Source organism: Dama dama, chromosome 12, assembly GCF_033118175.1.
Source record: "Dama dama isolate Ldn47 chromosome 12, ASM3311817v1, whole genome shotgun sequence".
Classification (NCBI taxonomy): Eukaryota; Metazoa; Chordata; class Mammalia; order Artiodactyla; family Cervidae; genus Dama; species Dama dama.
In genome coordinates this window covers 77,625,009-77,642,479 of record NC_083692.1, presented here as the reverse complement: position 1 = coordinate 77,642,479, position 17,471 = coordinate 77,625,009, and the positions used below count along the sequence as shown (strand labels likewise).

The following is a 17,471-nucleotide window of genomic DNA, read 5'->3' as shown; positions in this document are numbered from 1 at the left end:
AGACAATTCATACTCTTCTCCTTCACAATGTCCTTCTAAGAGCAGCTAATTATTAATCACTTTGTGAATAAGATTGATGGGAGGCAGTTAAACTATATTATAGAAATTGAGCTATTTCATGCTAGAGGTGTTAATAATGCAGAATGAGTATTAGCACAAAGTTTGTGACATACTAAACATTTTAGAAAGTAAATGAGAGTACATTGATTCCACTAATAAATCTAAAATAAATTTATTCATTAAATGGTATAAAACTGTGTTCAAACAAATATTCAAAAAGAGGACTACCACAGAGAGATTTCACCACCTTCCTCATTCCAAGTAATGTTTGTAATATAATATAAATATAATAAATATTTATTGAACAAATTGATCTGTGGAAAATTCTTAAAGAGATGGGAATACCAGACCACCTGACCCACCTCTTGAGAAATCTGTTTGCAGGTCAGGAAGCAGCAGTTAGAGCTGGACATGGAACAACAGACTGGTTCCAAATCGGGAAAGGAGTACGTCAAGGCTATATATTGTCACCCTGCTTATTTAACTTATATGCAGAGTACATCATGAGAAATGCTGGGCTGGATGAAGCACAAGCTGGAATCAAGATTGCTGGGAGAAATATCAATAACCTCAGATACCCAGATGACATCACCCTTATGGCAGAAAGTGAAGAACTAAAGAGCCTCTCAATGAAAGTGAAAGAAGAGAGTGAAAAAGTTGGCTTAAAGCTCAACATTCAGAAAACTAAGATCATGGCATCTGGTCCCATTACTTCATGGCAAATAGATGGGGCAACAGTGGAAACAGTGACAGACTTCATTTTGGGGGGCTCCAAAACCACTACAGATGGTGACTGCAGCCATGAAACTAAAGGACACTTACTCCTTGGAAGAAAAGTTACTACCAACCTAGACAGCATATTAAAAAGCAGAGACAATACTCTGCCAACAAAGGTCCATTAGTCAAGGCTATGGTTTTTCCAGCAGTCATGTATGGATGTGAGGGTTGGATTATAAAGAAAGCTGAGTGCCGAAGAATTGATGCTTTTGAACAGTGGTTTTGGAGAAGACTCTTGAGGGTCTCTTGGACTGCAAAGAGATCCAACCAGTCCATCCTAAAGGAAATCGGTCCTGAATATTCACTGGAAGGACTGATGTTGAAGCTGAAACTCTAATACTTTGGCCACCTGATGTGAAGAATTGACTCATTGGAAAAGACCCCGATTCTGGGAAAGACAGAAGGTGGGAGAAGAAGGGGACAACAGAAGATGAGATGGCTGGATGGCATCACCAACTCAATGGACATGAGTTTGAGTAGACTCCGGGAGTTGGTGATAGACAGCGAAGCTTGGTGTGCTGCAGTCTGTGGGGTCGCAAAGAGTCGGACACGGGTGAGCAACTTGAACTGAACTGAACTGATCTGAAAGACCAATAATTCACACATATTTTAAACTGATTTTTAATTCTGACATTTTTGAATTTCCTTAGTCAATTCTTCTAGTTTTATCTAATCACCATACGGTAAAGATTTTGGTGGTTTTATTTGTCTTTGATAAGAAATTTAAATCCAAATTTTCAGGGATAAGAATGTTTTTGATGAGTGATAGCTCTAGACATGGTCTATGAACCTAGAGAAATACTTTCTTAGAGGGAGTGTTTCCCCACTAAACCTACACCTGTGCTGCCGCAGTCCTAACCACTTCCTGTCTGTGAAGGCAATTCCCTACCCTGGTCCCTACCGCAGGTGGGTGTATCATTAGAACTCTGGGTTTTGGTGCAGGTCCCTCCTGCACGCCTCTCACTGTGGGCTCCCTCAGTGCACAGAAATACACTGCAGAGTCCTCCAGCTGTGAAGCTGAGATGGTAAGTTTGATGAATTTGCTTGCCTTCTGGAAATTCAGTGAGTAGCGGCCTTTTGTGGCATTTTGCTTGTTATGAGAGTCCTGGCGAATGAGGAAGGTCATCGCCCCACTGCTGTATTGCTTGTACCAGAACAGACTGTAAGTTGTAACACTGGTGTCATATGTGCAATCCAGGGTCACAGTTTCTTTCTCCTGCACTGACATTGGTGGTTGGTCCTGAGTTACTTTCTGGGCAATACTGGATCCTAGAGGGAAAAAACAGATAGAAGTAGACGGCAGCCATGAAATTAAAAAGCACTTGGTCCTTGGAAGGAAAGCTATGAATAACCTAGACAGTGTATTAAAAAACAGAGACATCACTTTGCCAGTAAAGATCTGTATAGTCAAAGCTATGGGTTTTCCAATAGTCATGTTTGGATGTGAGAGTTGGACCAGAAAGGAGGCTGAGTGCTCAAGAATTGATGCTTTCAAATTGTGGAGCTGGAGCAGACTCTTGGGAGTCTCTTGGACTGCAAGGAGATCAAACTAGTCAATCCTAAAGGAAATCGACCCTGAATATTCACTGAAAGGACTGGTGCTGAAGCTGAAGCTCCAATACTTTGGTCACCTGAGGCAAAGAGCGGACATATTGGAAAAGACCCTGATGGTGGGAAAGATTGAAGAGAAAAGAAGAGTGCAGCAGAAGATGGGATGAGTAGATAGTATCACTGACTCAATGGATGTGAATTTGAGGAAATTCTGGGAGATAGAGAGGAACAGGGGAACCTGGCGTTCTGCAGTCCATGGGGTTGCAAAGAGTGAGACACAAATTAGCTACTGAACAAAAACAACAGAGATTGAGGAATAAGTCGTGTAGAATAAAGAAATTCTACTTTACACTCAGCTAGACTTCCTTCCCAGGGTACCCTTAAGACTGCCTGTTCCCTTGATCCTTAGGTCACAGAAGAGGCACAATCCCACTGGGACCATCCTTACCGAAACACAGTGAAGCCACGACCACCTTCAGAAGGCTGGAGAGAAGCATGTTTCAACTCTTCCACTAGAAGGAAAATATCTTCTTCAGTGTCAAGGCTTTGCAAGGTGAGGTGAGGTTAACAGGGTGAGGGAAGAACTGCTGGGTATGAGCTGCTGCTGCCCCACAACAGGAAATAGGGGTTAGTTGATGTAGCAAGTTGAGTAGCAAGTTGATGCAGTTAGTTGAGTAGCAAGTTGATGTGGGTTACATCAACTTCTCTATAAACAAGATGAGAGTCCTATTCACCCCAAACTTCCTTTTGTATTAACCAGCTCTTCGACTGATAGCAATTACATCTTAAAATAAACACAAGTTAAATTTGATATTGCAAGGAAGACCCCCCCTCCATACAAACACACACAATGCTGTGTTGGGTCATTGCTTCTGTGAAGGAAATGAGTGAGCAGCTCTTATTTAAAACTATTATCTGTAATATATTATGGAAATAATATAAGACACACTAATTATGCATCCTCACACCTGTGTTCTGTTCTTCCACCTAAAGTAGAAATAAATCACTTTATGGTAAGAAGGCAAAGCACTTTAGCCCTTCTATTCTGCCTCAGTTCAGTTCAGTTCAGTTCAGTCGCTCAGTTGTTTCCAACTCTTTGTGTCCCCATGAATCGCAGCATGCCAGGCCTGCCTGTCCATCACCAACTCCCGGAGTTTACTCAAACTCATGTATTGAGTCGGTGATACTATCCAGCCATCTCATCCTCTCTTGTCCCCTTCTCCTCCTGCCCCCATTCCCTCCCAGCATCAGAGTCTTTTCCAATGAGTCAACTCTTTGCATGAGGTGGCCAAAGTATTGGAGTTTCAGCTTCAACATCAGTCCTTCCAATGAACAGCCAGGACTGATCTCCTTTAGGATGGACTGGTTGGATCTCCTTGCAGTCCAAGGGACTCTCAAGAGTCTTCTCCAACACCACAGTTCAAAAGCATCAATTTCTCAGTGCTGAGTTTTCTTCATAGTCCAACTCTCACATCCACACATGACCACTGGAAAAACCATAGCCTTGACTAGACAGACCTTTGTTGGCAAAGTAATGTCTCTGCTTTATAAAATGCTATCTAGGTTGGTCACAACTTTCCTTCCAAGCAGTAAGCATCTTTTAATTTCATGGCTGCAATCACCATCTGCAGTGACTTTGGAGCTCTCAAAAATAAAGCCAGCCACTGTTTCCACTGTTTCCCCATGTATTTCCCATGAAGTGATGGGACCAGATGCCATAATCTTAGTTTTCTGAATGTTGAGCTTTAAGCCAACTTTTTCACACTCCTCTTTCATTTTCATCAAGAGGCTTTTTAGTTCCTCTTCACTTTCTGCCTATTGTTACAATAATGATTCTCCTCACTATCAATGTTTTCAGTTGCTCATCTTGGGGCCAAAGCAGGAAAGTCTTATCACCTTTTGCTAAGGAGTTTAGGCTGAGGTTGCAGAGATTGACTCCTGTCACAGAAATCCCCTTTTATTCTCTACTAATTTTGACAGTCCAGATCTATTCATGAAAGCCAGATTAGATACCTTAGTTTTGTCATTAGATTATCAAGCCTTTGAACTTATATTCATCCCATTAACTCAACTGGGACCATAAACAAGCCGTACCAAACTGTTATATATCCTATATGCCCATCTCTAAAGGAAATACATAGCAGGTGATCTCATATACCTCCATAAGACAGCTAACCATTAGATCACCACTGATTCCACCCCCAACCCTACACCTGTGCTACCACAGCCCTAACCACTTCCTGTCTGTAATAAATCTTTGTTTGTGTATGAATATAACAGGAAAGCCATGCCTAGGGATATGACTCAACACCATGGCAAACAACAAAGACCCACTGCCTATCACAGCCTATTTCTTGATACATTAGCCAAAACTTATCTTCCCCTGATAGCTCAGTTGGTAAAGAATCCACCTGCAATGCAGGAGACCCCAGTTAGATTCCTGGGTTGGGAAGATCCACTATAGAAGGGATAGACTACCCACTCCAGTATTCTTGGGCTTCCCCTGTGGCTCAGCTGGTAAAGAACCTGCCTGCGATGTGGGAGACCTGGATTCAATCCCTGGGTTGGGAAGATCCCCTGGAGAAGGGAAAGGTTACCCACTCCAGTATTCTGGCCTGGAGAAATCCATGGACAGTATAGTCCACGGGGTTGCAAAGAGTCAGACAGGACTGAGTGACTTTCACTTCACTGTTCACTTCACATCTTCCTGTCACAGTAATGACAGCCTCAGAGAAATTGTTTGAAGCATCTTTAAATCTTGCAGTGGAATCTCCATTAAGTTTAATGGAACTACATACAGTAGGAATTGTTCTCTAATTTAAAAACACCCAACTTTTTTCTAACAACTGGTTGACTAAATATGAAGTATCATTAATTTCTCCTCATATTATTTAAGTCTTTTAAACTTCTCAATTAAAGGATCTCATGATTGTATTCTGTTACTCAAAGTACATCCATACCTGGAACAATTCTTTGGACAGTCTCACATCAAACTCTGAATTTACATTTTTTTAAATTTTTGAAATGAGTTCGGTATGGGCGGGGGGGAGGGGGGTGCTTCCCTTGTAGCTCAGCTGGTAAAGAATCTGCCTGCAATGCAGGAGACCACAGTTCAATTCCTGGGTTGGGAAGATGCCCTGGAGAAGGGATAGGCTACCCACTCCAGTATTCATGGGCTTCCCTGGTAGTTCAGTCAATAAAGAATCTGCCTACAATGTGGGAAAACTGAGTTTGATCCCTAGGTTGGAAAGATCCCCTTTAGGAGGGCATGACAACCCTCTTCAATATTCTTGCCTGGAGAATCCCCGTGGACAGAGTAGCCTGGGCGGGCTACGGTCTGTGGGGTCGAGAGGAGTCGGACACAGCTGAGTGACTAAGCACAGCACAGCGCAGGAATCGGGCGGTTTGTCTTCACAAAAGGGGAGCACGGGGCGTTCTGGGGAGCAGCGGAGCTGTTCTGTGTCAGGATCTCGTGATGGCTACATGATCTCCACAGTGGATTGAAATTCAAAATAAACAGAAATACAAGTAAAAAATAGTCCATTATTCTATGTAATTACTTAGGAGTTAAGATTTCAAATACTGAATTCAAAATAGCAAAATAGGAATCTTCTACCATCTTTTCACCCCGCCAAAAACGCCAATTTTCACAGTCATATTCCAAGGGAGCTTTGAGAAGTCCAGAAATCCAGCAGAGAAGTTCCAGCATACCGTCTGACGTCAGACACACTGCAGAGGGTTAGGGGAACAATTTCCTTTCCTTCATCACCCCTCCCCTCACAGTACACAGCTGGGCTCCAGGAGAAACATTTTGACCTGCGATTTCTCCACAGAGGAAAGTGAGGGCCTGTGAGTGAGCATCTGCTCTCCAGCTTTGGGAGAATCTACAGAGAAGACTCGCCCCTTTCTCTCCTCACCCAGAACACTTAGGTGTGCTGCTCAGGTGGGGAGTGGGGAGCCCCTGGGAACGGCAGCCAGGTCTCCAGGAGGGCAGTAAAGTGGACAAGTTTCCTACTGCCAGGGCACTGGCTCTCTCAGGACTGCCCACCAGTCACCAGGGATGCCTTGCCTGCCAATCATCAAAAGTGGTCCAGGGGTATCAGCCATCACACAACGTCTGACTCAAACACCACCCCTCCCTGTCACTGCTCCCAGGACTCAAAGAGCAGCCAGAGTGAGGCTCTGCAGATGCCTCGTGAGCATGGGCAGTGGCGGCCCCACCCTGCTGGCCTGGAGGAAACAAGACAGATGTGAGCAGCCAGCATCCCCCTAAGAAAAGGAAGAAACATGGGGGCTATCAACACCCAGAGTGGCCTCCTAGCATCAAGAGAAGGCCATTAAGTTTGCAGTAAATTGTCCACAGACAGGAGAAAGCAAATACACCATTTGATTTGCAATCATTTGAACATGACATTTTCAAATCACTTTCTATCTTACTTTTCCTCAAATACACAAAAAATATATTCTGTTACTGGACACTGAAGGAAAACACACATCACATTTTCTCAATAAGAAAGTGGTCAATGCACATAAAAGGGACGTCAAACAATGTAAATTTGTAATTTATTAATATTTCTCATAGAGATATTTCAAAGCTGATATTTGGGAACAAGACAGTGAAATGAGGAATGCTCAGTCCAATATTTAATATTAAGTGGAAAAAAATACTAGTTAAGATAGGAATTTATAAAAAGAGTAAACTGAATATTAGCAACATTGTGTGATCATAGAATTTTCAATATCATATTAATTATATAAAGCATTTTCTTATATTTGGCATATAATTTGTATAATCAGAAAAATATGCTGTTTTCAAAGCACAATATTTTAAAAACCCATCCATAATAAGGCTTGTGATATGGATAACAGGGGGAGTATTTGTAGAAGAGGAGTCAGAATGGCAAAATGTAAAGTCGGTCTTACAATTTCAAAATAAATCAGTAAATTACTAACTCTCTTCAAGAATTCAGTAAGCAACAGGTATCCAACAACATGTTCTAACCCTTTCTAGCTACCCTTGAGCCTAATATTCTTATCCAATGCTTTTTATGGCTTCCCTGATAGCTCAGTGGGTAAAGAATCTGCCTGCAATGCTGGAGACCCCAGTTCAATTCCTGGGTGGGGAAGATCCCCTGGAGAAGGAATAGACTACCCACTCCAGTATTCTTGGGCTTCCCCTGTGGTTCAGCAGGTAAAGAATCTGCCTGCAATTGGGAGACCTGGGTTTGATTCCTGGGTGGGGAAGATCCCCTGGAGAAGGGAAAGGCTACTCATTCCAGTATTCTGGCCTGGAGAACTCCATGGACTATATCCATGGCGTAGCAAAGAGTTGGACACAACTGAGTGACTTTCACTTTCTTTCACATGCTTTTTATGACTAGCACATCAGTTTCCACCTGCAGACAAACAATATAACATTTGTCATATTTGAAGGTTGCACCAAAGGAAAGGGGCTGCCCCAGTCACAGGTTTGAGTACAGACAGAAGATGCCTGGGAAGCACTGTGTCCTTGCTGCACAGAAGTAGACAGCTGAGTCTCCAGCTTCAGTGGTTGCGATGTGCAGGGAGAGACGTTTGGCTGTCTTATTCAGTAAAACAGTCAGTCTCTGGTCTTCTTCTTTGCCCTGATTTGAAAGAATAGCTATAAGGAGCTGGGGACCTTTCCCAGGTTCTTGTTTATACCAAGGGAAGTAGTCTGAAGCTGTGTCTCTATAAGTACAGGTGATAACAGAGCTGTTTCCCTCCTGGACACTCAGGGTAGAAGGACCCTGCTCCACCTCATTTCCCAGGCTGACACCTATGGAGAAAGCAGAAGTCAGAGAAAGGAGAAGGACTGCTAGATTATTGAGCTCTAGAGTTTACTTTTCTTTTTCTACAATAACTAGAAGAAACCTGAATAAAGTCAGTCTCAGTGTCTAATGAATATCTACCAATACACTGTATTTCCCTTAAACCCTCAACTCACCATCCAGCTGCAGCCACAAGAATGTGATTAAAGCTCCAATGGGTGTCTTCATTGTTTTTCCCATTTAGGATCAATTGTGGACCGGCAGTCTCTGGCCAGGAGAGCTGCTTCTGTTACCAAGTGATCCCTTCTTTTCTCTAGTGGTTTCTTTCACTGTCTACCCAGCCAATAAGAAAAAGGCTCTGCTTCGGCCGCAAGCCTACCTATCCATTCAGAATCCACTCAAAGGAACCCTCCTCATGTTCTGATCAGCAGAGGTGCACCACCCTCTGGTGGTTACATCTCCAACTACTGAACTCTCTGGTTAAATGTCCTTCTCATACCTGTGCCTATGAGGGACTCTGATGCATAAAAACAGCAAAGACCAAGCAAATTATGTTTTAGATTGAAAATTTAAATGCACAGTAAGAATGTAGAGATCAAGATTTACACCTCTGCACACAACTGAGTCATTTTTAGTAAGTTAGAAGGAGGTAGATGCTGTCGCTCTTTATCCAATGATGGGCCTGATATTAGTTTTGAAATTAGAAAAGCACCAAGATTCACTCTTAAACATAAAAATATAAAACTTTCCTTTTCAGCCTGTATACCATGCTCTTATGTCTATTACGGGGAGAAAAATCTTTCTAAAAGGAACATGTAAGCCAAAGAAGAGTATAAGAGAAAAAAAAGATCATTTGATATCCCAAATGCCTATTATCTTAGATTGTGTTCCTCTAAGCTGGTCTTGCCTGTTACCTGTGACTACAGTTAACAATACTGTACTTTTCATTTGAGAGTGGCTAGGAGTGCAGACCTTAAATATACTCACCATAATAACAACAAGACAAAAACCCTGGTAATTATGTGCACTGAAAGATGTGTTCACTAACCTTATCAGTGTTATCACTTCAAAATATATACATATATCAAATCATTATATTAGACACCTTAAACTCACACATATCTTAAAAGCAGTGAATGACTCAGAACCTTAGTAGGATGAGTATGAGTCAGTTCTACTGGCATGCTTCTGCTGTCTTGGCCATCACTGGCTCAGAGTCTATATTCGATTATTTTTCTTCCAAACTCCACTAGAATGTTCTTTCCCCAAGACACTGACATTGACACTTCCCCAATAAAAGGTTCCTTCCCCCAAGACATTTCCCCTTCACTTCTGTGAGTTTCCAGAATTATCTTCCTCTGCCAAAACCACTTTAATTACTTGGAATTTTCTGGTTACCTCTGTGAGAATAAACCTAAGAAAGCCTCAATACTGCCTATGTCTTCTAGAGAAATAGTGCAAATAGAAGATTGACCCTAAAGAACCTGTTATAAGAAACGGTCCCTGGGCAACCAGGGCTACTTCATTTCCAGAGGTAGAAGCCCCTCTCCTGTGATTTGGATTCTCTGGCCCTGTGGATTACAAAGAATTAATTTAACCTCTGTTCCATATCTCATATTTTTAAAAATTTACACAACTATGGTGAAGAATATCTAATCAACATATAAATATGTATATTTATTAAAATATGCTGGTTTTATGTGTATTAAACTTCTTGCATTGCAGGCAGATTATTTATCATCTGAGCCACCAGGGAAGCCCAGGTAATACACAAAGTTTGGAACAATTTTTTATGTGATGTTCTTAATTCATCAAAGACTAACTTCCACTTTTCTTCTGGATTTAGAAAGCAATTATTGCTTGTCTTAAATTCTCTGGTGGCTCAAACAGTAAAGAATCTGCCTGCAATGCAGCAGACCCAGGTTTGATCCCTGGGTCAGGAAGATCTCCTGGAGAAGTGAATGGCAACCACTCCAGTATTCTTGCCTGGAAAAATCCCATGGACAGAGGAGCCTGGCAGGCTACAGTCCATGGGGTCGCAAAGAGTCAGACATGACTGAGGAACTAACACTACTATAAAGAATTGTGGAGAGCATTGGTGTTCTTTACTTATGAGTAATCTCACTCAGGCCTCCTATTTTAGCACCCGCCACAAACCTTCAACCCACACATACACAGGCACTCGCGAGGGCAGCACCATCTTTCTCAACTATTCAAAGGTCCTTCTTTTTTAAACTCTTTCACAGCTCACATTGTGACACCTCTTGTACTGAACCTAGGTTTCTTCTTCGTCTAGTCTGTAACACAAGCTTTAATTCTGCCTTAAACTCACCTTCTGACATTTTGTTGACATCACTATGTGCTGTGATCTCCTTATCTATTCTTTTTGTGTTTTCAGGTTTACACCTTTCTGATTTCTTTACTATCTTAGAAATAAATGTGTATTATTAATCTACTATGTTTATACAAATTTCAGAGAAGACATTTTATTGCACAACATTTTGTATTGTTTAAAGTATACTTTGACATGGATTTTATTTATAGAACTTTAAAAATAAAATTTGCATTTAAACCAATTTAATAAAAACTTAACTAGATTTAAACCAACAATCCATTGCAATATATACTAGATTTAAACCAACAGTGCATAACAAAAATATATTAATGTTATGACTATAGCTCATCCACAAAGCCTACTAATATAGCCTTTGAAAAAAGTAGAAGAAAATTTTTATGAAGGTGGAAGAATGAAGGCAAGAAAAACATTTTAGAAGCAGCAGGCATTTCAAGGGCAATAATATTTTTAGTCATTCTTATCATAATAGTCACTGCAGAACCAGAAAACATATATTGTTCACATCTGTGCTTAAAACTTCTTCCCAAGCAGCAAAAGTACTCCTAGTTTGCCAATAAACTGATGTTAATTAAATAGGATTGCACCAATATTTGCAAAGACCAGCAGTATATTTGCAGTGCAATACAGAGATTGATTGCTCTATTATTCTTTTCAATACACCATCTTCTCTTACTTCCTTATCTCTCATAGTTTCAAGATTATGACAGATTATGATATTTTGCAGTAACCTATAAGGGAGAATCTGGAAAGAACCCATACACCACGTGTGTCACACACTACACTCGTGCACATGATGGTGACTCTGCTGTGCACCTGACACTGACACAACGCTGTGTGTCAGCTCTACTTCAATCTAAAAATAAAAGTTTTTACAAAGTCATGGTTTTTGGAGGCTGTAGCTCTCCTATTACTTCTCCTGCATGCTCTGTCAGGAAGATACTATGCAAATGACACCTTCTCTGGTGCACTCTGGCTCTCTAAAAGTGTATTGTATACTAAAAGTATGATAAAATTCAGTAAAGCAAAACCCATCAAGTTGGCCTGGAACAACTTGTGGGGCATGGATTTTGACTGCAAGGCTGAGTAAGGGACTATTGCATTGTTTATGTGGTTTAACCTTGAAATTACTTTGGTCTTTGATAAGGAACCATTGGTGTCAGACAGTTTTTAGCTTCACTAATAAGAGGTTGGGTAAAGGGAACATGTCCCAGTGATGCAGTGGTAAAGAATCCGCCTGCAATGCAGCAGACCCAGGTTCGATCCCTGAGTCGGGAAGATGCCCTGGAGGAGGGTATGGCAACCCACTCCAGTATTCTTGCTTGAAGTATTCCACGGACAGAGGAACCTGGAGGGCTACAGTCCATGGAGTCCCAAAGAGTCGGACATGACTGAAGTGACTGAGCACTCCCACAGGGGAGTGTTTACTTCTTGTTCTTATGCTCTAGACGTTGGCATGATGTTTGTATCAACCAAAGACTGAGCGACAAACCACCATAAACTCTGCTAGGACCAGAGGGGGTCAGAGACACTCAGCATCCAGGTCCCGCTGCTGCTCAGAATTTATGCTCAACTCCCCCTGCAGTTTCCATCACTGTGTCCCTCAGAGCACAGTAGTACACAGCCGAGTCTGAGTCTTGGACTGAGGCTTTCTCTAAGTGGAAGGAGGTGGTTTCTGTATTGTATGTGGCTTCAAAACCTTTGTGGCTTCCCTTTTCGTTGGCCTTCGTGGCTTTCAGGAGGAGCTGTGGACCTTCTCCGGGATACTGGACATACCAGAAAAGTGTAGGGTACCAGGACGTTGAATAAGTGCAGTTTATAGTCACAAAAGTCCCTTCTGAAAGAGTCACTTGGCCATCCATCTGGGTCACGGAGTTTCCATGGGTTTGTCCTGGGCAAATTATAAATAAAAATTTTGTGTCACCTTGGGCATTTTTTTCTGGGATAAAATTATGGTTAGAGATTTTGCTGATGTAATAGATGGAAGAATCCGTGTTTTAAGAGGCATTTTACTTACCAAGCATTAGGAGTATCACAGTCACTAAGCCCGGAGAAGAGCTCATCTCTGGAGTGTCACCCGAATAAAGAGGTGACACCTGACACTTCTTTTGAGAGGAAGAAAGCTTAAAATCACAGTGAAGTGACAAGTCACAGCCTGCTTTTCACACAGGAAATGCGTGGGTGTCAGGAAGCTGCACCCCCTTGTGGACAGAGAGAGGAATGGGATGCTTGTGACCTCGTCTCCAGAACTTGTTCCCATCCCCAGCTTTATTTTTGAGACATATATACCAGTCTTCAGATGGCACCTGGAAATCTGAACAAGTTGCTCTAACCTCTCAGGTCTATTTTGTTGTTAGGTCTCTACCTGACAGAAGTCCTTTAACATAACATCCCTAGGGTATGTCTGTAACTGAAAAGATACCAATTTCCTTGAGCATGTTAAAACAGTCCTTTACATCCTCATGTATTCAGTGTGAGCTAGCCATAATTCATCAAATACCAAAAAAATGTTTGGTGTTGAACTTAGAAGAAGTAATAAAAAATCAAGTCATTACTGAGTGATTCTTTTTTTCAACACTGTACCCTAATATGTAGAGCAGTAAACTCAGATTATTACATCACAAAATATCTGTCCAGTTAAACAAAAATGATGAATAAACAATCTTTGAGGAATCACTATTTTTTGAAATGCACTGTTTCCTTGGTTGGTTGATTTAGTCGCTAAGTCTTGTCCAACTCTTGCAAACCCATGGACTGTAGCCTGCAAGGCTCCTCTGCCCATGCGACTCTCCAGGCAAGAATACTGCAGAAGTTCCTTCTCCAGGGGATCTTCCTGACCCAGGAATCAAACCCGGATCTCCTGCTTTACAGGCTGATTCTTTACCCACTGAGCTATGAGGGACCAGTCCTAAATTATATCAATTGTAAGGAATTCTATCTTTTAGTAAAAGCTTTTAAGGAGGAAAAGTCACATATCTTACTGTCATATATTCCTGGATATAAAAATCATTTGAAAATGAAAATATGAATCCTAGTCAGAAAGAAACACCATAATTGAATTTATGAAATTCTACTTGATGTTCTGATATGAATATCTTATTCTCTCACAGTTTCAAGCTGGCTAAGTATTAGTCATTTAGTCATATCTGATTATTTGTGAACCCACTGACTGTAGCCCGCCAGGCTCCTCTGTCCATGGAATTGTCCAGGCAAGAATACTAGAGTGGGTTGTCATTCCCTTCTGCAGGGGAACTTCCCAACCTGGGGATCGAACTTGTGTCTCCCTCATTGCAGGCAGATTCTTTACTGTCTGAGCAACAAATATTAATCTTACTAAATCCTACTAATAATACACTCAGCAGATATCTAATCTCAAGTACAGTTTTTATTACTTAATGTAATAAGTAATAATCAAAATGTTATACCAACATTTTGATGCCAAACTTTAACCAAATAATTTTCCTCCACCATGTCTGGAACCCTAAAGATGTGAATTTCTGTCAAAAGCCTGGAGCCTGGGTTAGGACTGTTCTTTCCCAGCTTTTCAAATCATTAAAGACTTATAAATTGATATTTATACAGCAGTTGATGATAGAATCAATATGTGCATGATTTAAAATTACAGATTCCGAACGCCCCACAAATTTCATGAATCATTTTTTCCCGAATTGAGACTTGTGAATTTGTAATTTTGAAAGCTCCCTAAGAGGTTTTGTTGAAAACAGTCCAACAAAATTTCATTTGTGATCATTGTCTAGACAAAGGTAGTTGCCAAGGTTCAGGGAGAAAGCTCTGGGCTCAGAATGGAAAAATGTTTCCATGAATATACTGTGCTATCGCTTCAGTTGTGTTAGACTCTTTGCGACCCTTTAGACTGTAGCCCACCAGGCTCCTCTGTCTATGGGATCCTCCAAGCAAGAATACTGGAGGGCATTGCCATATCGTTCTCCAGAGGATCTTCCTGACCCAGGGATTGAACCCATGTCTCTTATGTCTTCTGCACTGGCAGGTTAGTTCTTTACCACTAGCGCCACCTGGGAAGTCCATGACTCTACAAGTTGTGTTAAATGATCCTTCTCTGTGAATTACCAGCAGCAAAATGAAGTCTTCTTTAGCTTACTTTTTTTTTTTTTTTTTTTAATGTTCAGTTTATTTTAAACAAATTAAAAGAAACCAAAAATCCTGAGGGCTATCAGGATAAAGTTCTGGAGAAGGAAACAGTCAGTAAAGCCCCTGGAATCATTAGTCCCTAGACACATAGATGGGAGCTTAGCTGTTTCTTTCAGTTGACTCTCCACAGTTTCAGATCAGGGAGTTCCATGAGTCCAAAGTCAACATGTGCCTGGTATCCCAGATTCCGATTAAGTAGGAAAAGCAGACTCAGATACTGGTTGGCCTCACATATTTCTTCCTTTCTCCTTTGCCTTCCAAATCACATTGTCAGAACCTGCCTCAAAATTATGCTAGAAAGGAATTCAGGAAAAGCAGCTAATAACTTTTATTCTCCTATAAAGGGGGAAAACAATACAGGTTTAATGATGCTGAGTTGAAAAAATAAGTATAGAATGAACAGATACAGAAAGTTATTATCCACACTTTAAAAAAAATATATATTTTAAGGCCAGTAAGAATGTAGAGGACAAATATTTGCATTTGAGTCATGGGACTGCCATCTATGGGGTCTCACAGAGTTGGACATGACTGAAGTGACTTAGTAGCAGCAGCAGCAGAAGTCTTGCACAACAATGAAGGAAGATATTTCTTAAAATTTGGATTTTAATGCCATTATTAAAGCATAATTTTCATAAAAATATACTGCACTTATTTAAAGTAAGCTTTCATAAGATTAGACAAATATGTATGTACATATATATGCATAATTGTGAAACCATCATCACAATCAAGATAATGAACTGTGCATCACCACCAAAAGTTTCCTCACATCTCTTTGTGGTCCTCTCAACCCTCTCCCCACCTCCTACTCCCATTTTCATGCAAAACTTGTTATTAATTAGTTTACACATTTTATAGCATGATATAAATTGGATAATATATACTTTTTGTCTAGCTTCCTTCATTCAGCATAATTATTTTAAGATTCTTTCATGGTTATAAGTATCAGTGGCTTATTCTTCTGTGTCGCTGAATAGTATTTCATTATATGGATCCAAAACAATTTTCCTATCTATTCACCTGTTGATGTACATTTAGGTTAGTTCCAGTTTAAGGCTGTTACACATAACGTTGCTATGAATATGTGTGAATAAGTTTTTTTTTTTTTTTTATAGACATGCTTTCATTTCTCTTGGGTAAATATCTGGGGTGAAATAGGTGGATCATATGGGAGGTATATATTTGACTAACTTTCTTATTTTTTCTGGTAGATTTCTTTCATAGATCCCAGTGGATTTTATACTCAGACAATTATACTATCTGTGACTAAAGATAGGTTCACTTTTCCTTTCAAAACTCTTTGTTTTTTGTTTCTTCCTCTTGGCTTATTGCACTGACTAGATCCCCTGGTACAATATTAAATACAAGAGGTAAAAGCCAAAATTCTTCCCTTTTTCTTGCCTTTATTCATGAAATCCAGTCCTTCCTATACAATTACTTTATTTAAACCGTGGTTTGACCTCTACAGAATCATCATAGTTGTGAGACTTCCAGAAGATCATGAGAGGTTTATGGATAAAAAGGAGAATAATTTTCAGATGCACTCCAGAAATCTGAAGCATCTATACGTCTCATAAATTTAAACCACAGTTACTACCCCAGCACCTTCTAGAGTAAAACTTGGAGCCTCTCACAATAGGAGACAAATACACAAACAAACAAATTCCACAAACAGTAAGTGGAAGCCAAGACTTCAATATAAATATGGTTGAGAAAAACTAATCATTTTTTTCTTATACACCACAGAAATAACCTAAATGCAACAAGGAGATTAAAGAAAAGGAATAAATGCTATATTTATAATTTCAATCAAATTAGAGAGGAATCCAAATATTTGTAAGAGCTACCAAAATCAGATAAGCTTGCACAAATACATATGTTCTGAACAGCCGTAGTTAATGAATCATGTCAGGTCGAAAGGAAATCTTTCCAGATCAAACCCAACAATACTTCCAAGTATTAGAATAATCCCTTTCAAAATGTCAGATTATGGTTTTATTATTGATTTTATTATTTTCCTTTGATCAGTCAATTTCTGATTTAATTTCTTAACTTTGATTTCTTTCATTTTATTGTTCATACTAATTTCTTGAGTTACATACTATAGTTATTTAATCTAAATAACATTTTTGTACTTGGAAGAAAATTAAAAATAAATATAAAAAGGAAAGTTAAATTGATTATGTATAGAGACATGAGCATGTAGGAATATAGAGAGGGAAATTTGTTTGAAGATAAGGTAAAAGCTAAAATATAAAGAAAAATATTACAGGTCCTTTACAAACTGAGAAAAATTGCATAGTCGTCACCTTAGAAAGTAAATATGAGTACAATGGACTCACACCAAACAGACCTAAATCAAACTAAATCAGAAATAGTATAAAACAGTGTGGTCTATAGAAAGAGACATCATTCTGAGAGGACCTTCATAATTGAAAACCATGCCTATAATATAATTGAAGGAAAACAGAATATGTCAACCCAAATCATGCCTCTTTGAGGATCATAAAAGACTATTATCAACAACTATATGCAAATAAAATGACAATTTGGAAGAAATTGACAAATTCTTAGAAAAGTACAACTTTCCAAAATTGAACCAGAAAGAAATAGAAAATCTTAACAGACCCATCACAAGCACAGAAATTGAAACTGTAATCAGAAATCTTCCAACAAACAAAAGCCCAGGACCAGATTGTTTCACAGCTGAATTCTATCAAAAACTTAGAGAACTAACACCTATTCTACTCAAACTCTTCCAGAAAATT

General features: G+C 39.9%; 2 gene segments (V, D, J or C); both read right to left on the bottom strand.

The window, feature by feature from the left end:
* Positions 1–1,669: 1,669 nt before the first annotated feature.
* On the bottom strand, positions 1,670–3,030 carry LOC133067011 (T cell receptor alpha variable 14/delta variable 4-like). The segment is given in 2 exon segments: positions 1,670–2,106; positions 2,837–3,030. Coding segments are annotated over 2 exon segments (486 nt in total).
* Positions 3,031–7,069: 4,039 nt separating this feature from the next.
* Positions 7,070–8,464, bottom strand: LOC133067372 (T cell receptor alpha variable 13-1-like). The segment is given in 2 exon segments: positions 7,070–8,185; positions 8,354–8,464. Coding segments are annotated over 2 exon segments (399 nt in total).
* Positions 8,465–17,471: the final 9,007 nt, after the last annotated feature.